Here is a 25,858-nt window from a genome sequence, read left to right as displayed (position 1 = left end):
TACTAGCATGCAGAGAAAAACACCCCAACGCACACCCCAAGACTCACATGAGAGGACCCAGTGGTCTCATCTTATTCTTGAGAACTTTTATTTGCTTGTGTTCCCTAGAGACTGCTCTTTTTTGACACTGACTCTGTCAAGCATGTTTTGTTGTCCACTGATATCTATAACAGAGTGTCAGAGTCTTCCTTTCATCTGTCATCTTATCCAAATCTTGATGCATGTGGTAAACATTCAGAGTATGAGGTTTTTAGAAATGTTTGTTTTTCCCAGAAGGGGATAGCATGCCAAGAAGTTGTTTCAAAGGGTTAGAAGTGGTAATAGAAAAACATCCCTAGCTTGCATGGAACACTGACTGGACCCTCACTACCATTCTCTGATTTTCTTTTTGCATCTCACTTTTCAACTTGGTTGCATCCTTTGGGAGACAGTTAAAGGTTCAGCTGACCTTGAAAAAAACCCAGGTCTTATTCTGCATGATTGTTAATGTGTTGGCACTGTCAGTTTCCATCTGGTAGCATAGAAAGAGTCCTAACATTCATCCTTAATTCAGGAGATTCCTTCCACAGAAACATATAAGGAAAAAGCAGACAGAGACCCATTGGAGGATTTCAGTTTTTCTGTGGTTGAGGTAATTTGCCAATGCTGTAGCTGAAAGCTATGGCATCATTAACTTCTCAAACTAATTGCTAAGTAGGAAATCCCATGACATTACTTCTGGCTACACTCTGCCTCTGAGCCAGATCCATTTGTCCTTACAGACTTCATGGCTTCGAGTTATGCTCTGCAGTTGTCCACTTACGTGGCTTTGAGTTATGTTATGCAGTTGTCCTTTTAAAGTTTATCCAAATGAGCCCCTTCTTTCCTCCAAATCCTGGAGCTGCAGCAAAATAACATCTGAGTCCTTGGAAGAAAGAGTTTGCCTCTTCCCAACACTAAATCCTAATCCTAGTATCTCAGTTATCCTGGACTGTCACTTCTCTCTAAAATACATCTGGGTTAAACTTATTTTAATGTTAGTATTATTTAATAAATGTGCATTTAGGTGGCCAGACCACATATGTCTCAGTTGAAACTAGTAGTATAGTCCCCCTACATTAAAAATGAGTTGCTCTCATCACAGATCATCTAGATTTTAAGCGACAGGAGAAACTTAACCTCAGTGGAACCATCCATCTTTCCAAATTATCCAATAAGTGAATTTCATATCAGAAAATGCAAAGTCTAACTTCAAGTTTTCCTTTAACTTTTACATATACCAGGGATTTTTGAGTGGAGGACAGCTTCACCTTTATAGTATTCACAGTAAGATGTAGATTTTCTACATGGTGCATGCATTTGGGTTTCTGAGTACTACAAAGGATTTCTCTTGTGTGGATATTAACCTTTACTTTCTACAATCCAAACAGATCAAAGACTAAATCAGGAAATTCCAAAATAGCATTTTCTAAGGCATGTTCCGTGGCACACCAGCAACTTGAGATGTTCAGAGACCATTCCTCAGTTAGGGCATCCATTCATCAATAAGTCCATGAAGTGCTATGCTTAGTCGCTCAGTTGTAGCCAACTCTTTGCGACCCCAGAGACTGTGGCCCGCCAAGCTCTGTCCATGAGGATTCTCCAGGCAAAAATACTGGAGTGGACTGCCATGCCATCCTCCAGGGGATCTTCCCAACCCAGGGATCAAACTCAGGTCTCCTGCATTGCAGGTGGATTCTTTACCATCTGAGTCACCAGGGAAGCCCTGTGAAATGCTGGGCTAAATGAAATTAAGTAGGTTTCTTTACAGAACCAGCATTCCTTTAAAATGCTAGTACGCTTCACGAATCTCTAGGGTGAGATATATTATTCAATATAATGTGAAGCTATCTTGTCTTGGAACATCTCACAGAGGTAGTGTCCCATCACAAGCCTTAGAAAATGTACTCTTAATACATCTTTACAATAATTCTATCTACTGCTATCAGGGCTTCTTTGCTTTTCTTTATGCATGACCAGCAAATGGTCACGTCTCTAGTTTAAAAAAAAAAAGTGCAAATCCACACCTGCAGAGAAAGTGGTATATTTCCTAGCATTATAACCGATGCAGGTGTGGACACAGCCTGATACACTACCTTTCAGCAAATATTTGGAGGGGTTGACACTTTCATGCTCCCTGGCTACACGCGGGAGAAACCATCTGCTCCCTCTAATAACGGTGTCTCTCTTTCTCTCTGCCGCTGTTCCTTTCCCCTAGAGCCAGAGCCACAGCTGGGCACGCTAGTCCTTAGCAATATCACCCCTGACAGCTTCAACGAGTCATGGGCCACTCAAGCGGGGCCTTTTGCAAAGATTGCTATCAGTGTCAGCGATTCTCACTCGCTGCACACGCCCCAGCAGCTCCCGGTCTCAGGAGACGCCCAGCACGCTCACGTCACGGGCCTGGTGGACAACACTGGCTATGACGCTAGTGTGGCCGGGGCCCCTGGGCGGGGGGCTCCACCAGGCCCCTCACGGCCTTTGTCGTGACAGGCACTCTTTCAGAGGCTCTGGTTCTGCTCGGAATTCTAAACTGGGGAAGGGAGGAAAGAGGATGGGCGTTCTAAAGGGAAATTCAACCCCCAGTATAGTCGTCATTCCATATGTGAACTTCTACATGGAAAGAGAGCCAGTGCTATTGCCTTCACAGCCACTCTTAGGAAAAGAAGACGGTAGACTCAACAGTCGTATACAGCTGCCGAGGAATTCTGTGCCCAGTTTTACAGGCTGTCTGATTCACAGTTTGGAGATTCTGGCTGGAGAGTGAGTTTTGAGTTGGTAATGGCCCAAGGCAGGAATTTTGTCCATAAATCATGCTAAGTAAAGCCGCCCATAAACTAACTGCCCCAGAAATAAAATGATTTACTTTTTCTCCCATAAAGGGGTTACTTTTTAAAATTGACATCTACAACAGATTAAGGAAGGTTCAGCCTTAGAGCAGATAAATCCCGATTTTAATTAAACCCGATCTATTTATTGAACTCGACTTCTTCCCTTTGAATTACATAAAGAATTGGTTTTCTATTCCCTTTCCTGAAATTATCCTAAATCGATGGCAAAGGCTGAATGTGGTATCAGTTTACCAGATCTCCAACCTGCAAAGCCTCAGAAAATATTTAGAAGTCTCTTGCTTTCCACTAATGATCATTTTCAGGAGACCAACTTTGCTGGCTGATTTTCACATGAAACCAGGTGTCTCTTGAGGTCTAAATTGCTATTTATTGACATAAATAAGATATATCAAAAAGATCAGCTAAGTATTTAATTGGAAGCAGCACAGGTTTCCTAGAAGAGTGAGGATCTTGAGATCAGGCCTATGTGGTTTCTAATTCTCTCCCACATCTTTTTAACTACATAACCTTGACCAGCTCTTAACTTCTCCAAAACCCCACTCTCATACGTATGAAAACAAAATACTAACAGGCACCTCTGGCAGTTTCAGGATTTAATGAGTATGGTGAAATGTAACTGCCTAGCATCCAGGAAGAACTTCACAGATGCTGAGTCTTTTCCTCTGTCTCCCAACAGTATGAGAAAAGTAGGGTTCTTAAAGATAAGCAACGACAACAATAAAAATAAATAAATAAAAGCAACAGCCTAGATAGAAACAATAGATCTGGTAGTCATGACTATCCTATTATTTTTTAAGAGAACACTACATTTTTTTTACTGTCAGATCAAAGAGAGGTAATGTTTTCTGTACAGTTGTCTAATGTGAATTCAATTGTCCTGTCTTCAAATGCAGAATATGATCATTCCTTAGTGGGGCAGGGTGAAGAACAGACAGATGACGGAGAACTTCACTGCCCAGGAGGAAAAGCATGGCTGGAAGCAGATCCTCAGGCCCTTACTTGCAGCTTCTTGCAGGGTCTCCCACAGAGAGAAGAAAGAGGGGTTGGGAGAGCTGGTTTAGGGAATCCTGGATCCAGTTACAGCATTGTCTCAGCTAATCCTGGATGTGAAAAGACTCTGCAGTTTAAAAGAAGCATATTTTTAAAAGAGATTAAAAAAAAAAAACCTGAAGAAGAGGGACTATAAATAGCCAGCCCTTGATGGACTAATTAGCCTGAACGCCCTCCTGTTCTCTGGAATTCTCTGCTTTGATGGCCTGGAAGTTTGCGGAGGCCAGTTATCAGAGAAAGGCGCCACATATCTAAACAAAGTTCTGCAGCAGAACTTGAGACCCTTGTCTTGCAGACAAAGGAGTCTGTCAGCACAGCATATGTGATTTCATCTGTGCCTTTGATAGAGTTATGATTTAGAGGAGATCTTCATTTTTTTTTTTTTTTAAAGCCTCAAGACAAACACCACGCAGTTCAAAATAAGTGCAGGAAATCCAAGCTGTGACAAAATTTAAATCTCTGCTTAGGGGGTGAGGGCATTCATTCACTTGTTCATTCAGTCACCAATCATGTCTTTTTAAAACGTTTTCCTTTACAGTCCATGTATTAGACTCTGGGCACTAGTGTAAGGTCGTTTATCTCTTTGAATGCTTGCATTTAGCTTCAGTGAGATAGCAGGCTCTAAACTAGATGTGGCTAAAGCAGCCTTGGCCATGGAATTCCCACCCCCACGCCCGCTCTGATAAAAATAAACACATACACTCTTGCTGCTTTTGTTTCACTGGAGGGAAGGCCCTGGACCTTCCCCAGTGCTCGCGCTTATGCCTCAGGTCTTGCCAGCACCGATGGAGTTGACCAGTTAGACTCTGGCTTAGGGTGTGGAAAGAACATTGAACCTGGAGTCAGATGACCCAGGCTAGATCTCAGCTCAGCCACTCAGTGGACATGTCACTCACTTAGTGGTTTAGTCGTGTCCAGCTCTTTGTGACCCTATGGACCATTCCCCTCCAGGCTTCTCTGTCCATGGGATTCTCCAGGCAGGAATACTGGAGTGGGTTGCCATGCCCTCCTCCAGGGGAATCTTCCTGACCCAGGGGTTGAGCTCATGTCTTTTACGCCTCCTGCATTGGCAGGCAGGCTCTTTACCACTGCACCACCTAGGAAGTGCCTTTACTACTGAGTCATGGAGAAACCCCTGACCTTCTGCTTCCTTTGTTGTCATGGGTGAGAAGAGAGGACAGTAATATCTACTTACAGTGTCCTTATGAGGGTTCAATAGGATAACAGACATGAAGCCTTGTCAGTTGAGAATTATTAACAGAAGTCCAGTTGATACAAGCTCACTCCTGCAGGGAATCTCAATGTGTAAAAAGACCCCTTGGCAACTATGGAATAAGAGTACCTGAGACACAGATGTTTGGTGAATGAATGAATGCATAATGACAGAATTTACTGAAAATCCTACCTTTATCCAGGAAAATAAATAGTGAAAGAATTAGCAAATCTTAGTATTCCTTACTAGGCCATAATCATAATTGGTTAAATTTGGACACACAAAAAATTATTACCTCATCCCTTTATCTCAGCTGGTGAGGATATACATCACCAACTGACCTGGCCAACTTAATTCTAAATAAGATCTAGAAGTGGAATAGAAACATATAAAATACACTGAAAAGGGAGTGTGTTTTAAAAATAAATAAATAAGCTGATTTTCTTCAAGACCACAAGTTAGTGGGAAATAGACAAAGGAGTCCAAGCCAAGCCCATTACAAGATATTCAGTTTTATTGGGGAAAATCCACGGCCTTTGGAGTCAGACCCAGCTAGAACCTTGCTCTGTCACATACTAGCCCTGCGACTTCAGCCAAGTCCGTCAACTTCTTTTGAAGCTCGGTTTTCTTACCCGTATCATGGGAATAACACCCATCTCATAGGCTTGTTGAGAGATCTACACAAGACAGCATCATCCGGCATCTGATAGGCTCTTACCAAAGATGCATTTTCTGAGCACGCTAGCACGTTTGCTGATTGACGGTGTGTCTCATCAGTGTTCGTGGAGACTTGCTGTCTCTGCAGAGTCAGCGCCGCTAACCTGAGTTCTTTTCACCCCTCCCTTCTTTCAGAGGCCCTGCCCCTTCTGGAAAACCTAACCATTTCCGACATTAATCCCTACGGGTTCACAGTTTCCTGGACGGCATCGGAGAATGCCTTTGACAGCTTCCTAGTCACGGTGGTGGATTCTGGGAAGCTGCTGGACCCCCAGGAGTTCACCCTTTCGGGAACCCAGAGGAAGCTGGAGCTCAGAGGCCTTATAACTGGCATTGGCTATGAGGTCATGGTCTCTGGCTTCACCCCAGGGCACCAAACCAAGCCCTTGAGGGCTGAGATTATTACAGGTATTTTGGCTCAAGCGAGCCATTTTCTCCTCTTCCCGGTTCCCTCCGTGTAATCCCTCTGTGAGATCGCCGTGGTTTTAACACCCTTGTCCATGTTTCCTACTTAATCCACAGATGTGGCCTAGTCTCTGTGTCCCCCCCACTCCCCCCAGCACTCTGTCTCACGTCTCTAACGAGTGCTCCTTTCCTCCCACTCCAGAGACGTCGAAATGTCTCCACTAGGCGTCCCGAATCCTTTGACCACGTCTTGTCTGTAGCTCTTGTGCGTTTCCTCCACGTTAGCCTCCTCTGTGTTCATCCGGCTGGTCCTCAGCTGCGTTTCCGCCTTCTCAAAAGAAATATACCAAGGAGTATATTTCAAAAACGTATTTACTGTATTTGTCATCTCAAGGCCTCAACTGTGGTCTTGCCAAACTGGCCAGGTGGGCTTGTCATTGGAAAACCAACTGTGGACTTACACTGGTAAACACTAATATCATTGGGATTCCTCAACACAGACTAAATCCATCATTTTCTGCACACTCATAATTCCTAGAGAAATATAGCATGAACTACTTTAACAGTCAAAAATCTGTGTTTCCCAAAGTCTTTCTAGAAGGGACTAACTCCATATTCAGAGGTCCTACTTAATAAAGAAGTTCCATGTTCAAATAAATTTTGGAAACACTGAGTTAAACATAAGTTTAACAAGATCCTAGACCACAAGGCTTTAGAGAACATTGTAAAGTGCATGCATCTCTCCAAGAGGGACTTACCCAGGAAATATTTCCCACATTTATTTGACAATGGATGATGATCAAATAGATATAGTTTGCTCTAAGTGTACTTTGGGAAACTCAGCTCTAAATCTATCTCAACATTGAGTTTTGTCTAGTTAAGGCAATCCAAGATAGCAACTTTGGATCTAAATTATGTAGCACAAGAGGTTCCAAGTCTTAGTTCTACCATCTGAACACTTACTGAATGGTTAACAAAAAGCAAGCCAGTCAAGAGTAGGAGCCTCCTTCAGTATTGTAGCTCCAAGAAAAAGAGCATAACATTTATAACATTTTAAAAGCCAAATGCTCAATATCAAGGGAAATATAATCAGCTGTATCATCATGGGCAGCTCTACAGATCATTAATGCTGATTTATTTGTCTTTGCAAAAAGAAAAGAAGAAGGTCTCACAGACATGGGCATTCAGCCACTGGCAGACAGAGAACAAATGTAAACAAGTTACTGGCTTTGAATTTGTTTAATAATGCAGGGAAGGGGTCTTTGCTAAGTCCAGATGTGGATTTATAGAACTGCTTTTAGACAAAACTCACACATGTAAGCACCCACTTGACTTGTACTGAATATATCAACTCCATCTTTCTCCTCTCCTCGACCTACTAGACATGTCCATGTTGAATCATTTTATTTTCGGTATCTCAGGACACTTCTAACTCTGAGAGCCGGGACATGACTGCATATCAATACCCCCACCAGAGAGACTATGGCACCGGCTGCTGAATGATCTTCTCACTCCTCCTTCCACCATTCTCTTCCCTTCTAGAAGCCGAGCCGGAAGTTGACAACCTTCTGGTTTCAGATGCCACCCCAGACGGTTTCCGTCTGTCCTGGACAGCTGATGAAGGAGTCTTCGACAGTTTTGTTCTCAAAATCAGAGATACCAAAAAGCAGTCCGAGCCACTGGAGATAACCCTACTTGCCCCTGAACGAACCAGGGACATAACAGGTCTCAGAGAGGCCACTGAATATGAAATTGAGCTCTACGGAATAAGCAGTGGAAGGCGATCCCAGCCAGTCACTGCCATAGCAACAACAGGTACCATATATAAATGGGAGAGAATAGAGAAGAGTTCTCTGTTCCTCCTTTCACAGGGCTGGGAAATTATTAGAGATTTGCATGCAGACAAGCTTGTGTTTGAATCATGACTCTTGATTATAGACTGGATGATTGTTATTGTGATTGCGGCTAAGTGTTTATGCAAAAAGAGTATGATGCCACTTACCTAATAGTGTTGTGAGGTTTAAATGAGATGATTCATGGAAAGCCCATAGTGAGGGCTTGGCACATAGCAAGGGCTGAGCTAATGAGAGCCAGTAACATTTTCATTATTGTCATTAAGATAATCATTACAATCACTGCTTTTTCTTCAAAGTCCAAAGACCCTTCTTTCTGCCTGTTATCATGTTTTATCCAGAGATATACTTCCATGTTCTTTGGTCATTTGTTCAAACTATGCAGAGTATAATGGAGAAGTGGTACCTCCACCTCTAAAGATGAATACTTATAAAATCCTACATGTGAATAGTCAGAATCTTGATCAAGAAGGAAAAAAGAAGCGGTTAGCAGATTTGGCAGGCTCACACATTTTATTTTATCCTCACAGCAACTCTAAAAGGCACTAGAGGCAGAAATGAAAATTCTATTCAATATGAGTTCTTTCCAGAAGAATAAAGAAAGATGGTCATAACAAGATGGTTTAAAATGATAATACTAAGATTAACATGATTTTTTAAAGAGAAAAGGACAGACCTTTAATGGTAAGGTAGGGTGAATTCCTTCAGGAAACCGAGGAAGGTACAGATATGGAGCATTTGCTAGAGACAGCTGCTTCAGAGGAACCAGAGGAAACAATCATAAAACCAGAAGCAGCAGTACAAGGGACCTGAGGAATGATATATCCCAGACCCTTCTGTTTATGCATGAGGAATCTGTGACGCAGAAGGGTGAAGTGATTGGCCTAAGGTCACACAGACAGATTTGAGGTAGAACCTAAATACCAAGCTATTTTACTACTATTAAATAGAGGCAGGCTAGATAACATAACCAATTACTATACACACTTGCCAACTCTGACTTGCAAAGAGTACAACACTAGTCAATACCTTTCCTTTGTCCAGAGTATCTTATGAAGCCAACTTTCAGGACCAAATGAGCTCTGAGAAGCCACCTGTAGAAATAAAAATTGCTATTTGTAGACATGGAGGAAATGCTGAGATCCAGGCAGTAATTCAGCCAGAGGAAATACCCTGTTTCTTATTAACACAGATACCCTATCTCCCGGGACATGGGTCCCCGTCTCCTCCTCCCTGTGGCTTCCCACAAAACAACTTTAGATGAGAGGCAGAGGCTGGTTTTGACCCCGGTTTATAAACACTGCTTTTCAAAGTTTACTTCTGATCGCTGATTTTGTTTTGCTGATCTTTTTTTTCCCAGAGGCTCTGCAGTTTTAAAGCAAAAAAGAGAACAAATAATCATGAGCTCCTTTTTTAAGAACAAAAGAAAAGGCTCTGTAAGATCGCCCTTTCTTTGATTTCTTTCTCTGGGGCATTGCATTTCGCAGCTGAGGAGATGCATCTGTCTCTGTGTCTGTACGTGGACACACGTGTGCTCTGGTCCTTGGACAGGAGAGGTGACTCTGGAGCACAGTAGACATCTCGGTCACCTCATCAGCTTCAGTTTCCCTCTTGTTTTTTCACTCTTTCTCCTTGTAAACCCTTCTTTCTGCTCCTCTTTCTCCTTATAAAAGCTGCCGCCGCCTCTCCTCTCACTCCCTAAGCACAGGCTGGCAGCCCCAAGTGCCCCCGCAGCAGAGAAGGTGGTTGGAGGCAGTGTATCCAAGTGGTTAAGCCTAAAGCCTCTGGGCGGATCCCTTGGAGTCTGATCCCTGTTCCTGAGCAAGTCTCCTTTCCCCTCTGAGCATCTGTCCCCTCACTTGGCCAATGGGCTCTAACTCAAAGGTCAGCCAAGAGATTCACTTCAGATCAGGAATGTTGAATATTTTTCCTTGCCCACTGTAACAGTATTAGCTGATACTATGTTTGGGTGACTTAATGTACATTTTTAATGTACATTTTTTAATGGTCCACTTGGTTGAAAATTTAAAGGTTAAAAAAAAAAGATATACAATGAGGTCTTATTCTGCTGTCCCCACTACTAAGTTGCTCTAACTAGAAGCAGTAAGTATGACTACTTTCTTCTGAATCTCTGTAGAAATACGCTTACAGGCAGACAATATTAGACCTAAGTCTATCTTCTCTCTTTTTTTCCACCTTTTTATTGGCACAGTGATTAACATACCCAATCTTTCACACATTGGGGTGTGTGTGTGTGTGTGTGTGTTCCTTGCTTTTAGTAGATCTCAGATATATTCCCACTATCTTATTTATTTAAGTATTCCCTTACTGATAGACCCTTAGGTTATGGGTTGTTCCCTTCTCTGTCAATCTCTGCATTTACAGTGGCTACTCTTCCTCTTCATGGATTGAGCCACTTCTTCACAATGACTTTGGTCCCCCTTTGGGAAGCCCAGAGGAGCTTCTTTTGTCTCTGGGAAGTTAAATGCTAACACGCCTCTGTGTACCATCTGGATGGTTCCCAGAAGAGAAAAGAAAATACTTCAAAATCCGAAACCAGAGTCAGATGACTCTGTCATTCTCTTCTGGAGGTTCCTGCTGCCTACCTTGGGGGTAGCGAGGACCCTCAAATGTTTCTTTTACCCTGCCCCATTACCACCCCAATCGTACACCCCTTCTGCACCCTGAAGCCAAGGAGGCAACCCCCCTCCAAGCCCCAGAATGTACCCCCTCTCACCCCCTCTCACTTTTCCAGCCAGGCAGCCTCCCAGCCTCTCCACTCAGTTCTAGTTCAGATGCAAACTTGAAACCACAAACCGCAGAGCTGCAGCAGCATCATGTCTGGGGACCTGGGTCAGCGGGTCTGCGGAGACACGTGCTCAGCAATCCTTCCTTCTGCAGGAACCAGGCTGTCTGTGCCTGGTGCCTTTGGCTCTGACTCTCACTAAATGTAAAGATGATAACCACCTATTACAGAGCTTGCACTTCATGCCACCCATAGCACTGCAACGGACACACTCCCTCACTGACCCACGTGACAGACAGTCCAACTGAGTGCCACACTCAGCCCCGTTTCACAGAGACCTACGGGGCTAAGGTGTTGTTATCTGGTAAAGCCAGATGGAATTCAAAACCAGGTCAGTGTACCCACCAAGCCCTTGCTCTTAAATCATACTGGCTACAATAACCATCTCCTTAGCTTCTCACAGGATTCACATATATTAAGTATTTATAAAAATATGTTGAAGGAAAAATGTTTTTAAATGAGTGTGAATGGTCACATTATTAAAGACATTTGCTCCAGATTTGAGGAAGCAACATTTTATTCAAAGAACAAACAGAAGTCCTCTTCAACCTCCTCGAGAATTTCTAGCAATTTGCAGTGTTTCCCTAATGGAACTTTTATTGAAAACCAAGAGTCTACTTAGAAAGACAGTCAGAGGCACTGCCTTTCCTGGATCTCCCTAGCTTTTCAATAGGTATAATTTAGTTATTCCATGAGGCTCAGCCTTCAGGTCCCCATTGGCCATCTCTTCCATTTGGTGCTGGAGAATTGTGGGCCATATTTACGGCAGCAGGACACATGCTAAAATGACAAATTGTCTTCCACACCTAGGAAGGTCTGTTGTCTAAAAATACCATTGACCCTGGAATTCCACCTCTACTGTGCCATTCTTCAGATGACACGTGGCTATCTGCCTGCTGTCACTTTCGTCAAGTACATCCCTCAGGAGTGCATGACAGATGAGGTTACTAATTCTCATGTTTTTTGTTTTGTTTTGTTTTCTAAGACAGGGAAGATAATCTTGCCATCTTGCAGATGAGATAACTGGGATCTAGATAGGGAAGCTGTGGCAAGATGCACTTTCTAAAATGTGCCAGGACCTGGCCTGATGAATTTCACAGAGTGAAGGTCAGAGTGGACCAGGCTTGCAGCAGAAGAGCCCCCATGCCTGAGCTTATATACCTCACTGGGTTTTTTTTTTTTTCCCCTCATTCTTCCTCATCTAGATCTTTCCTGGGTGACTACCTCAAAATTCAAGTGGCCCATGGAAAAAAAAAAGTCACATGAGAAAGAAAAAAAAAGCAAGCATATTTACTGCATTCTCACTGTGTGCCAAGTTCTGTGCTAGGGTTTGACATCCATCATCTCTGCTAATCCTCAAAACATTCCTGAAAGTGGGCACCATTTTTCCCACTGGAAAGATGGAACAAAGGAGGCTCCTATAAGTCACGGGAGCTGCCCCTAGTAGCCCAACCTCTCCATGGTGTTTGGACAATCAAGATCATCCCACTCCAGAGTCATGCAGCTACCAGAGCTCTCCAAGGAGAAGGCAAAACCCCAGGCAGCCACAGAATCTGGGGGTGGCTAGCAGATCATAGGAAAATGCCATCGGAGGAGGGGGAAAGAGCAGAAGCCGAGAGGGGAAAAAAAAGCTCCCCAAAGTGGGCTGTGGGTTGCAGAACTTAATGGTCAACGTGGGCTGCAGAGGGAAAAAGATGAGGAAATGAGCTCCCTGGAGATCCGAAAATTGTTTCCTGGATTGTACGGTTAAGCATGGTCAGCTGAAGAGAGCAAAAAGCTAAGCCAAAAAATACACAGAGAAAAGCCAAAGGAAACTGGATTTGCGGGGGAGGTATTTACATAGCAGAAACTGTCCCCCAGGGCACGGCTTTCCCCGCAGGTAGACCCAGTGTCCAAGGGGGCCTTGCCTTGGGGATGGTTCTGAGCTCCCTCCTCTGGCTGCGAATCTCCATCCAGTTCTGGGAATGAGTTTGTCGAGGTCAGTTTCCACGTAAACATTATTTCCATAATCCCGGGGCTATTCCCAGCTCTGCCGCCCAGTCCTGGGACTTAGATCACATCACAAGTATGTTCATTGCAGAACTGAGCCTCAGTTTAGTTTCCTATAAATTGGCTACAACCATACCTTCTTCTCCGTGGTTTCTAAGTGAGGGTTAATCCTTATAAATTGAAAGAACTGAGTACTTATCAAGTCTTGAAAGTGAAAGTGTGAGTCACTCAGTCACGTCCAACTCTTTGTAACGCCATGGACTGTAGCCCACCAGGCTCCTCTGATTGTGGAATTCTCCAGGCAAGAATACTGGAGTGGGTAGTATTCCCTTCTTCGTGGGATATTCCAGACCCAGGGATCAAACCCGGGTCTCTCACATTGCAGGCAGATTGTCTAACATCTGAGCCACCAGGGAAGACCCCATCAAGACTTGGTATCATTTAACACCAAATTTTCTTTAATCATAAAAGGAATTAAAAGGCAAAGATTTGGGGGAAAAAATGCTAAACATCAAAAATGAAAGGAGGGTTATTTGAAACTGTGAAACTACCCACTTACCCTCACTTTTTAGACATCAGCCATGGTGCTAACATTCCTCTTGGATGAAACCAAACGGCAGCCCTGCAGCTCTGGGCCCTGTACCTGAATGAAAGAGCGATTGTTTCCATCAAGTCATAACTTGACCACAGATCACCACATCCTCCATCCTAAAGGCTTGGCTCAGATGTAAACCGAGCTTTCATGGATAAGGAATTCAGGAAGAATCGCTGATGAGCAAGAGAGTTAACTGTTTCTGGGTTGTCTCCTGTGCTTTCTCCTCAACAGCCATGGGCTCCCCGAAGGAAATCATTTTCTCAGACATCACCGAAAACTCAGCCACTGTCAGCTGGATGGCACCCACTACCCAGGTGGAGAGCTTCCGGATTACCTATGTGCCAATTGCAGGAGGTAGGGCACTTGGTGGGGAGAGGGAAGGGATCTGGAGTGTTTGGGTGGAACCGTGACTGTGACAATCCCGTCCTCCTTCTTCATATTTGAGACCATCTGAATAGATTTCATTTGTAAAGTGCTATGAGATCCTTGAATGAAACTATACTGTGAGGGATCATGTTATAAAGATCATTTCCAGTCTCATAATCCTACAATTCCATGAGCGATAGATCCCCAATAATGTTTTCACACAAGGACAGAAGACTCTAAAGCCATTGACCTTTTTTTCTTGGCAAAACTGATCTTTGCCTCTTGGTCCCCAAATCTGTCTCTCTCAGCAAAGGATGGGAAGCTGTGACTTCACAGAGTTGAAAGTTCTAGGTCAGGCACATGGGCCGTAATAGAGACCACAAGACCACAGGATGGGGGTGGGGGAGGTAGCATATTCAAATCTATCTGAAGACATTCTGGGTATGTCTTTAGACAGATATGGATAAGGAAAACAAGTGTACACAAAGATGATTGTCTCTTCAGAGACATGCTGTAGCATCTCTGTAGGGAGTTTGGCCAACTGATACCCAAGCTCCTCATCAGCCCCCAAATTCCAAAAAATATAAACTTTGGACTTTTTAATAGATATAGGAATACAAATTAGACCATGACCATCTTCTTCAATAGTAGAATATCTGCTAGTAAGAGATAACTCTATATATAGTTAAGCGAAAACAATGGATTAAATAGATCAGATATACATTACATAGTGAACTTCCCGTATCCTTTGTGGGACAAAATGGATAAATAAAATTTATACAACATGCCAGCTCTCTACTGAATGGAAACTTGCCATTTTTAGCACATTGTGACCTCATAATTTTTCCTCCCCTGGCTTAGTTTTTGGCCTCTGCATGGATGGAAAAAAACATTATACAAAGAATAAAACCTCTTCTCTTATGCCAGAGGGTAAGAGCAAATGAGAAATAAAGAAAATGGTGTTGGATAAAGGCATAGTGTCACTGCCAAACCAGACACGCCGTTCTTGGGACAGGTGTGTTTAAGTTCCAGTGAGGTTCACCGCTCCCTCCTGCTTTTCCTGCATTCCAGGTACACCCTCAGCGGTGACTGTGGATGGGACCAAGACCCAGACCAGGCTGCTGAGACTGTTACCTGGAGCGGAGTACCTGGTCAGCGTCATCGCCCTGCAGGGCTTTGAGGAAAGCGAGCCTGTCTCAGGGACGCTCACTACAGGTGTCTTGCTCACCTTCGGCATCATTGCTCATGATTCTGCAGTCAGAAGAAAAATGTTTTTGTTTGGGAAATTCTAGTGGAAAGTGGGCTGGCTCGGGGGCACCAGAGGGCTCATTGCTGACGCAGTTGTAGCCTCTTCTGAGCTTCATCCTCAGCCTCCCTGGGCTGCCATGTCCCAGGGAATTGTGCGGGGAAGGGCAGAAGCTGGGGAGTCATACTGACCTGCTGCGAATCCCAGGTTCTTCCACTTCTAAATACAGAGCTATCAGTTAATGTCCTGAGGGTCTAGTTTCCCTCTCTGTAAAATGGGTGCAGTTCTTCTTTCTTTGCAGGATGCTATAAGAACCTTAGAAAACTGTGTGTGTAAAGCATCTGTAAATATGGGTCATTGTACGCATGAATTCACCTCCTTCCCTTCCTCAGTAGTGCAGGGGCCACAAGCAGATGCTTCGCACAGACACGTGAACGGTGATAGCTATAAAGTCACAACTCTCGATTTGGCAGCTACAGTATTTCAGGGCTGTTACTCAACCATTCCCATGTAAACTAATATAGCTAACATCCTTCTCACAGCTAACATCCTTCCCATTTTACAGAGGAAAAAACTGAGGTCAGGGCAATTACATGCCTTGGCCAAGTCCACATAACTAGTAAATGCTGGAAGCAAACTTGAACTTAGGTCAGTCTGCCTCCAAACTGCGTTCCTCTTCGATAAAGGATGATTTTCCTATTAAAACCTGATTTGTACAGCACATTGTAAGGAGGGAAAAAATAATGAATTGCATTGAAGGAGAATGAAGTGGAAAATTTCTCTTCAGGCTCCCATGTCTCTAAACAATTTATCCTTTGATATATGAGCAATTATCCAGCCTAATCCATTAAGGGATCTGAAGAATGGGCCTCACAGGAAATTTAAAAAATATCCTAATAGCCTAAAAGAGTTGCTAATATGCAATTAAAACCTCCCGTCTGAACCCAGAGTCCTGCCCACCCTGCCACACAGATCCTCATCCCCCGCCTAGAAATCTTTCATTTGTGGCTTCTCCATGGCAACTGATTGGAAAGTCTGGATCTTTTTCCTCTGGAGGCCCCATTGTCCTCATTGTTAAAGGAGATTCTGTCCATGTAAGATGAGACAGGAAGGGCCTCCGGGTGGACGGGGTGGGTACCCCCAAGTTACTCGGCCGCTTCCTAAGACCCTCAGGCCAACTGTTTCGTCTCCTGGGGCTCAGGCACCTCAGCTGTGAAGTCAGCTGACGATGGCTGCCCTCCATCGTCCCAGGGCTGCGGTCCCGGTGTAACTGAGTCATAAATGTGCACGAAATCGGAAACCAGTCACATGTAGGTTGGTTTCTAAGAAGGGGGTGCTGGGTGGCAGCAGTGGTCAGTTCAAAAGGCCAAGAACTGTGACTGTCCATCCCTTCTCAGCACAAGTCATTTAGGAATCATTCTGAAGACTCCAGACAACTTTAATAGTCACGTTAAGACCAACTGCAGTTATTGGGTGCTGCCCCGAGCACATTCCACAACACATCGTCTAGTTCATCCTTAGAGCAGCCACCCTGTGACAACCGAGTGAGGTGTGGAGAAGGAAAATGTCCCAAAGGCACACAGACCCACAGCAGGGAATCCAAGGTTCAGCCTAGGACCACCGGCCCCCGGAGCCTGCCCCCGTGTCCTCCATAGCCCACTGAACCAGAGCTATTACTCAAAACCAAAGATGTCACAGGCAGCCTTCACTCTGTACCTGCCCTGTTTTGTAAGTCCTTTCCCTGGAGAAAGCAACATGAACTATAAATGTAAATCCTTGTCATGGGTTCAGCTCTTTGCAGTCCACAGAGCACCTTTCCACCTATAATACCATGGGAAAACCAAAGTATCGCTGAAGACAAAGCCAAGCAGTTTCTGTACCCATTTTACAGATGAGAAACAGAGAGCCAAGATGACCCAGACGGCAAGGGAAGGAGTCATGTCTCAGACTCAGGTCACCCTGGCTCCAAGGTCAGAACTCTTCCATGCTTCTGACACTGTGTCCCTCACCAGGAGTCCAGGAGCAGGGCAGACAGCAGAGTAGCTGTGGTCCGATCGCTGACCCCGTGGCTGACTATCTCTCCAACACACCACTATCTTTCCTTGCAGCTCTGGATGGCCCATCTAGCTTGGTGACGGCCAACATCACTGACTCAGAAGCCTTGGCCATGTGGCAGCCGGCCATCGCCCCTGTGGATAATTATGTCATCTCCTACACAGGCGAGAGAGGTAAGGTCATGTCCAAGACCACCCCTCCTCGGAGGAGTGTCTGTCCAGCTCTAAGCTTCCCGTCCTCCTTTCTTTGTGCCACTTCTGGTTGCTTTGGTTGTTCAGTCACTCAGTCATGGCCAACTCTTTGCGACCCCATGGACTGCACACACCAGGCTTCCCTGTCCTTCATCATCTCCAGGAATTTGCTCAAACTCATGTCCATTGAGTCCGTGATGCCATCCAACCATCTCATCTTCTGTCATCCCCTTCTCCTCCCGCCTTCAATCTTTCCCAGCATCAGGCTCTTTTCCAGGGAGTCATCTCTTTGCATCAGGGGGCCAAAGTACAGGATCTTCAGCTTCAGCATCAGTCCTTTCAATGAGCATTCAGTGTTGGTTTCCTTTAGGGTTGATGCACAAAGATGCAAGGGTAGGTTGGTGAGTCCAGCAATGTCCTTGTGGTTCTCAGTTGCCACCTGAGAACAGACTCGTGGGCTGGGACAGGGGCTGGTGAATGGATGGGTGTGAAAGGGGCTGTGAAAGTGGTGGTGAGAGGTGCCCAACCTGTACCTTCCTGCTGTGGGCAAACGGAAGAGCATCAACACCACGATTATACCAAGGAGGCCAACAGGCCATTTAAAGAAAAGCAGAGGGCGCGTCTCCAGGCTGTTCCTCCTCTCCTGCTGGTCTCTGTCGTCACAGTGAGCCACCCTCTACAGGCGCAGCTCTCACCTCTTTCTTACAAAGGAGTCCACAATCTAAAATCTTAAATGGGCTACTTCAGGCAGCTTTGGGGAGACTGCATTTCCTGGATGCCGCAGACGGGGCCAGTTAGAGCTGATCTGATTAAGAAATCAGAAATGATCTCTCCTTGTCTTTGCAACCATCCGTGCTCATTTACTCAGCGGGCAGATTCAATATTGATAACTTGTTTGGGGGCACCAGTGAATTATGGCCACTAGCACGTAAAATTAAATACAAATAAGATAGAAAAGAAAGAGAGATTCCTTTTCATTGAACAAATCCCTATTTTTCACGAACTAGATTAGGAAAAAATATGTTATTTTAATCTCACAGTATATGTGAGTTTCATATCTGCTGGTTCAGTATTGTTCTACTTTCAGTAACATGAGAGCAGACCATAAGTTGTGCGGGGGTCTCTGAAAATCTTAACTGAGCCCTGGCGACCTCTTATGAGAGAAAGTTCCTTGTGAGGATGGAGGGAAGGTGGGGTGGGGCTAGAGGAATTCTTGGGTTTCTTTTTTTCTACTTTTTTATTTTTAAATATTCCCTGTGAGAAAACTCTTGCAAGTCTGGGAAGATGATGTTGTCTCACCTAAAATAAACCAGAGTATAGTTCATGGGAATCATGGAAACTGTGGATGCAGACATAGACATGAACTCATCCAGAATAATGTGTGTGTGTGTCTGTGTGTGTGTGTGTGTCTGTGTGTGTGTGTGTGTGTGTGTGTGTGTGTGTGTGTGTGGAGGGGGATCATGGATGACAAGGAGGGTGAGCATCTCATCCCAGTTTGCCCCAAACTTTCCCTGTTTTAGCCTCCTGAATCCCATACCCTGGGAAACCTCTTAGGCCTTGGGCAGCCAGACCAGCTGGTCACCTGTGACGAGGAAGGTGACACCTGGACGCCATGGTGTGGGGTCCACCCTTGGTCCTGACCCAATGGGACTGAGAGCCAGTAATCAGGCTTTGGTCTGCCTATGCCACCTGATTTTTCTGGTTCCCCAGACTAAAGATATAACATCTGGCAAGTTATAAAAGGACATGAGAGTAAGTGGGAAAAAATGGGAGAGCAAGCAACGGGACAAGTTAAATCTGGGTAGCCTGAGGCATGGGGATGTTACCTGCAACTCTCCTCTAGCTGGATCCTGTGCAGCACTGTCCCAAGGGTGCCACGTGCAAAGTCTTCTGACCCCTAGTTCCTCTTCCTTCTGATTTGGTGCCTGGAAAAATCCAGTCACCATAGGATAAATCCTCTGTATACGAAGTGAGTGCTCAAGAGAAAGAAAGGAGCGTGAGTCATCTCAGAAATCAAACGTGCTTTTCTGCAGGACCGCTGAAAGCTTCTGGGTTAGGAGGTGTGTGCGTTGTTGACCAAGCCCACTGATGGCCCAGACAGGGAGGGTTGACTGCCGTGGTGTGTATATTTCCTGTATAGTGCCAGAAATTACCCGCACGGTGTCCGGGAACACGGTGGAGTATGCACTGACCAATCTCGAGCCTGCCACGGAATACACGCTGAGGATCTTTGCAGAGAAAGGGCCCCAGAAGAGCTCAACCATCACCACCAAGTTCACCACAGGTACAAAGACACCGAGAGCTGGAAAAAGCCCACCCACTGCCTCTATCTTTAACAGTATCCCTCTCCATCTCTTTTTTCTCAAGTCAGCTCCCTGCAATGTGATGACATCAGCAGCAACTCAATCCACCAGTGCCCCCTCAATCAAGACCTTAAGAAACACACCATTTCCTTTTGAACTGAAATGACCCTGCTCTCCCCACAGACTAGGAAATGATTTTAAGAGGAGGGCTTTTTAAGTGGAAAACCAGTCCCCACTGGCCCTAAACCCAGTAGTTAATGATCCATGTTCTAGGCAGGGAAATATTTTTAAGAGAAAGATTTTAAAGGCAAATTTTCCTAGATGTCCGCTGGGCTTTTTATATACGTTGAGATCTTTTTTTCAGACTGCGACGGGCAAAGGAATGGAAGCAGTGTCCGCTGAGTAGGGGTGAGGGCCAATACCAGCATTCATCTGTCCTCTTTAGAAACAAAGGGAGGCATTCTGATTACGTTCATGGCTGTGTCTTTCTTCCCCAGTTCAATTAAAGCCAGTTTCGATCCTACTGGGCTCAGAAAAACATGGCCCTTAGGATGAGCTGAAACAGAGAATGTGTGTCTTTAGAGGTCACGTGGCTCAACCTCGTCATTTACAGATGGGGAAGGTTTCACCCGAGGTCACACAGGTCAATGCTAGGGAAAGGGCTTGAACTCAGGCCTCCCGATACCCAACCAGGGACTTTATCCTACACCCGATGACTTGTGCTATGTTGTATGTTCAGTCGCTCAGTCGTGTCCAACTCTTTGTGACCCCATGGACTATAGCCCGCCAGGCTCCTCTGTCCATGGGGGATTCTCCAGGCAAAAATACTGGAGTGGGTTGCCATGGCCTCCTCCAGGGGATCTTCCCAACCCAGGGATCAAACCCAGGTCTCCCACATTGCAGACTGATTCTTTACTGTCTGAGCCACCAGGGAAGCCCACACCTGCTGACTTATTTGATATTAAATGTCTTCTCTTCTCCAGACCTCGATTCTCCAAGAGACTTCACTGCTACGGAGGTTCAGTCGGAAACTGCCCTCCTCACCTGGAGACCTCCCCGGGCGTCTGTCACTGGTTACCTATTGGTGTATGAATCCGTGGATGGTACAATCAAGGTATCTTGATGTATATAAACAAATTCCCACGGCTGAATGAAACAGTTACATGAGTCTCAAAGTCAGGAAGAATTATCTGAAGTCGTTTCTCCTACTCTAGTGTGACTGGGGGGCTGGAAAGAAATCAGTAGGAACTGGACACCATGCCAGACTCTCTGAATCATAAGTTGTAGCCTCCCGGTCTCATTTTAACCAGACTCCAGTTTTGATAGCCAGCCAAGGTCAAGAACTACTGCTCACAAAACTTGAAGACATTTTAGGAGCTGGACTCTTTGTCTGTTAGTGTTTTATTGAGTAAAGGCCAAATGCTTCTTCTGCATCTTTGCCATACATCTCACAGATGGCATCATTCCACTATATAGTGATATACATATCACCATGTGCTTATGACATCAACTGTTTACACCAGTTTTTACTTATGTTCTCTACCCATGATTTTTTTTCCTTCTACTTTTTAACTTGAAATAACTTTAGAAAGTGAAAGAAGTTTTCTAACCTTTACCTTGTAAACGTGTTATTGACATCTTAACGTTGGTCACCATCCTTTCCATTTCCAAGATCTTTTCCTTATTTTCTGCATGTTGACTTTTTTCTAGCATATTGTTTCTATATCCTGTATCTTCTCTTTACCTCTAAGAATATATGTTCTTGGTAATTTCTTCCTCTGCCTGCAGAGTGTTTCCTCAAAGTTCTCTTTTCTGGTTTGCCACTGTTTGGTTTGATTTGGGCGGCCATTTTTCATGTTGGAGACTTGCCCCTAATGTCAGTTGACCTTTTTGTACTGGAGCCAAGAATGAACTGGCTGATTGGGAGGTCTAAGTGCACAGAAAGGCTTGCCAACTTTGGCGCTCACTATAGAGTGATTGGGCACAGTCAGTTCAGTTCAGTCGCTCAGTCATGTCTGACTCTTTGTGACCCCGTGGACTGCAGCACGCCAGGCTTCCCTGTCCATCACCAACTCCCGGAGCTTACTCAAACTCATGTCCATTGCATCGGTGATGCCATCGAACCATCTCATCCTCTGTTGTCCCCGTCTCCTCCTGCCTTCAATCTTTCCCAGTATCAGGGTCTTTCCCAATGAGTCAGTTCTTCACATCAAGTGGCCAAAGTATTGGAGTTTCAACTTCAGCATCAGTCCTTCCAATGAATATTCAGGACTGATCTCCTTTAGGATGGACTGGTTGGATCTCCTTGCAGTCCAAGGGACTCTCAAGAGTCTTCTCCAACACCACAGATCAAAAACATCGATTCTTTGGCACATACCCAGCAATTGTCTTGGGAGGGTTTTCAAGCAACAGGACTATAAGCCCATTCTTTCGAGCTCATCACTCTTCTTGGAGGATCCTCCCCCAAACTCCTTCACACCAGGCTGCCAGAAGCCTCGCTGGAGAAGAGGCCTGGGCTCCCACTGCGTATAAACCTTCAGTTCTCCTCTAGCCAGTGCAGCACCTGAGGCTCCCCCGCAGCTGGGCATGATAGATTTGAATCCAGAGTCTCCTCTCTAGCTCAGCCTGTCCAGAGAGGAAACCTCCGCCTTTCACCTGGGCTGGGAAGGACAGTCATCCAGACTGCTAAGGGATAGAGAGAACTAAGAATCTGTTTATTGTACAAAGTTTTAAACAAACCTTCGTTCAACAACACCCCACACAGGCCTTCAAAGGCATCTTTGCTTTTGCATGCATTCTATTCCTGAGGTTGCTGGGCCCTGCAGCATTCATCAACCAGCCTCTGAGTGACTCCATCCACTGGGACTTCCTCTGTTCTGTCGCCTCAGCTGTCACTCCACCACCCCACACTTCTCACCGATCAAGATTCTGGTGACATCGCGTGCCTGTTGCTGTCTCCTCTGCCACTTCCCTCATCCTGTGGGTTTATACTTTATATCTCTTCCTCTCATTTCAGCAGGTATCAGAAGCAAGTAGAAATAAACTGGCGTGTTCAATATGCTATGGTTAACCAGAAACAAACACATCTCTAGATATCATCATGGCCCTTCTAGGAGTCGGTGTAACAGTGAACTAGTTCACTGTGTGAGCAGAGACAAGTCCCTCACCTTCTCTGGGCATCAGTGTTCACATCTGCAAAATGAGTGCATTGGACTCCCCAGTCTGTGAGGGCCTTTCCTGATCAGGCATCCTGTTTGCCTGAAGTCCTGAGTCTCATGTCGATCTACCCTAATTGCTTAGAAAGCTGATAGGTAATGGTATACCCAGGTAATTTAAGGAAGCCAGCTTTGTACCTTATCCTTCCACAGGGACCAGACCTGGGAGCTACACATAAGTCACCGGGTCACTGGCATCAAATGGGCTCTCACCTGGGTCTATTTCCCTGCATGTCCAATCCCCAGCTTTATGTTTCACTCAAGAAAATCAGCCTGGTAGAGAAGGAAAGAGTCCTGGACAGGAAGTTAGGAGACAGATGCAAGACCACCCCGTCACTGACAAATTATGGAGTGAGTGCAGGTCTCTTAGCTTCTCTGAAACTACTCACCCCTCCACACCCATCCACCCACACCCACCCACCCACTCCCACATGGGAAAAAATCAGAATGTCACATTGCTGGTGGTGAGGATGCCAATGAACCTTCCAGGGGCCTCCACACTGACTCATTACTGCCTAAATCCAAGCGGCTATGTTTGCAGGTTGTAGAGAGCATCGTTGTATTTGGTTTGCTAGGAATGCAGGTTGAATTCCAATCCCTGACAGCAGGGTTATCTCCTCAAAGGTGATTTCACAGGCACTAGACATTTTGAAAAAGAGGATCTGAAAAGAACGAGGATCTCCTGCAAAACTGAAGCTGATCCCGTCCTCTGGACAGCAGCATGGTGACGAGTCACAAACTGCCAAGTGTAGTTAGAATGGGCCTCCAGCAGCTGTGCAGCTCTGCCTCTCCTGGATATGTCCATTCTAGACGAGAGACCTGCTGGGTCACCTCACGCCGTCATCACGCCCCTGATCAGGCTCTTACGATTCAGTCACTCTAGGATGGGTCCCAGGCATGGTTTTATTTTAAAGCTTCCCAGAGGGCTGTGAAAAAGAGCCACGTTAGAGACGACTGACCTAGCTGGTCTCAAAGTCTAAACCTTTGCCCTTTGCGTGATTCATCTTCCTACCAGATTAAGCTGAGATCTTGGTATTCAGTTTTTCAAAGACCTTTGCAGGAATCTCCATTCCTTATCATGATAAACTTCAAAGTCCGTAGGTTGACACTGAAGGTTTTTTATAATCTGGTGTCTGCCCACCTCTTCTGTTGCTCCCCTCAGTGAAGTATGGTTGCGACAGCTCATTGCCTCCTCCTATGACTTGAATTTGCTCTGACCCTTCCGGCCCCAGGAGCCTTGCTCACAGGGCACCCTCCTCAATTCTAAGTCCCTGACATGAGCATGGAGCCTGGCACAGAGTGGGCCTCAGTGGGTTCTTGCTGAAGGAAGAAATGAATGGATGGGTGAATAAAAGAATACATCGTCTATACCCTGCGGATTTATGTGGCCAAAGGCTATTATTGTATCTTTCTTCTGCCCTTAGGAAGTCGTTGTGGATCCAGACACCACCTCTTACAGCCTGACGGATCTGAGCCCATCCACCCACTACACAGCCAGGATTCAGGCACTGAATGGGACCCTGAGGAGCAAGACAGTCAAGACCACCTTCACCACGAGTAAGGCACTCAGGGGGCAGCCGGGCCTTGAGATCACACTCTGAGACTGAACCAACCCTCCACTTCTCCTCTGACTGCGACTTTAAATGCTTCTATCACATTTTGATATGAATCAATTACCTGCAATTACCTGAAAAGCCGGAGGGATGTGGATGTAGCAGGTTACAGGGCAGATGGGAGGGCAGGAGGGCGAGCAGTGGGAACAGCTGGGCTCACTCCCCATCGCCACCTGCTCTGTGTGATGGAGGAGAGTTACTGCCATTCTGCAAGTCTCCGTTTCTTTGTCCATATAATGGGATTAATAGTGATCTCTTCTTCATAAGGGCCTTGGGAGAATCTCTATATTGAACTCCTAGCCCAGTGGGTAGCCATTGATGCGGCTCCTTATAAGCTCAGCGTTCTCCTTTAGCATGTGGGCATTTATAAAGCCTGCTCATCCTCTCAAATCCCATGTAGGCCAGGATTATCATGCCCAGCTTTCTGGTGGGGGACAGAGGCCCCCAAAGACTAAAAGATCCGCTCAGGGTTATACCATGAGTTAGAGTCTGGTCTGGGCTCAGGTGTTCCAGGAGCAGGGAACCACACCCAAACCCAGGCACTGGATGTTCTCTGCAGATGGCAAATGTGCAAGAGGCTCTATTAATGGAGAAGAGGAAGGGAGGAGGGGGGCTTTGGAGAGCCTTGAACTGGGTATACGGACCGTATCCCAGCACTGCCTCCCACCCTTCACACTTCACTCTGGTCACTCCGCACACACCTGCTGAAGGAGGGGCGGATGCCAAAGCACCTCTCTTCCAGATCTCATGCCAGGTGCTAAGAGCACCAAAAATTTGAATGTGCCCTAAAGATGCTCTCAGACCAGGTTGTGATACAGACAAGAAAATACCTAATGAGGCAACCTCAGGGGAAGGTAACATACATTGAGGAGGTCAGAACAAAAAAGAAAAAAAAAGAGCTGCTATGACCATCACTTCTCAAGTCTACCTGCTAATAAGTATAGTCCCAAGATTGTCCGTTTCTATCAAGTGTTGAATTTTTCGCACCACATTACCACAGATAGAAATTCCCCAGACATTCCTGTGTTAGCCTTCTAAGATTCCCAGGCTCAGAGCAGTTATATGACTTCTCCAGTGTCCGAAGGCAAGGAAGCGGCAAGTTCAGGACTAGAACCCTTCCTTGTCTTTGTCGTCAGAATCCTCTGAAGAATCTGAGATTCATGCAGCCTGCCAGAGTGTCCTGAGCCACAGTGAGCCACGCCCTGGGTGCTAGAGGCGCAGTCATCCTGGCCAGCACCTGGGTCCAGCAGGTGTTCATCGGGTGCTACCTGGATGCTCCTAATTGATCACAGCCAACCTGACACACAGCCCTCAAGCAGATCAGTGTGCTTCCCACTGATATCATGGTGGCTTCCGTCAGTATAAAAGGCT

General features: G+C 45.5%; 1 protein-coding gene across 9 annotated transcripts in view; it reads left to right on the top strand.

Annotated features, from left to right (window-relative positions):
* TNC (tenascin C) overlaps positions 1-25,858 on the top strand; it is a 99,793-nt gene that overhangs the window by 62,833 nt on the left and 11,102 nt on the right. For 4 of the 9 annotated variants that reach the window (XM_065946479.1, XM_065946481.1, XM_065946480.1 and 1 more), the window contains 8 exons: positions 5,986-6,258; positions 7,798-8,070; positions 13,730-13,852; positions 14,936-15,079; positions 17,219-17,338; positions 19,497-19,640; positions 20,643-20,773; positions 24,299-24,431. In XM_065946479.1, the coding sequence (XP_065802551.1) occupies positions 5,986-6,258; positions 7,798-8,070; positions 13,730-13,852; positions 14,936-15,079; positions 17,219-17,338; positions 19,497-19,640; positions 20,643-20,773; positions 24,299-24,431 (1,341 nt within the window). The remainder of the gene's footprint in view (positions 1-5,985; positions 6,259-7,797; positions 8,071-13,729; positions 13,853-14,935; positions 15,080-17,218; positions 17,339-19,496; positions 19,641-20,642; positions 20,774-24,298; positions 24,432-25,858) is intronic. The other 5 variants (XM_065946482.1, XM_065946483.1, XM_065946484.1 and 2 more) reach the window with 2 other exon arrangements.

Source organism: Muntiacus reevesi, chromosome 10 (assembly GCF_963930625.1).
Source record: "Muntiacus reevesi chromosome 10, mMunRee1.1, whole genome shotgun sequence".
Lineage (NCBI taxonomy): Eukaryota > Metazoa > Chordata > Mammalia > Artiodactyla > Cervidae > Muntiacus > Muntiacus reevesi.
The sequence above is the reverse complement of the archived record's forward strand: the minus strand, read 5'-3'. Positions and strand labels throughout refer to the sequence as shown.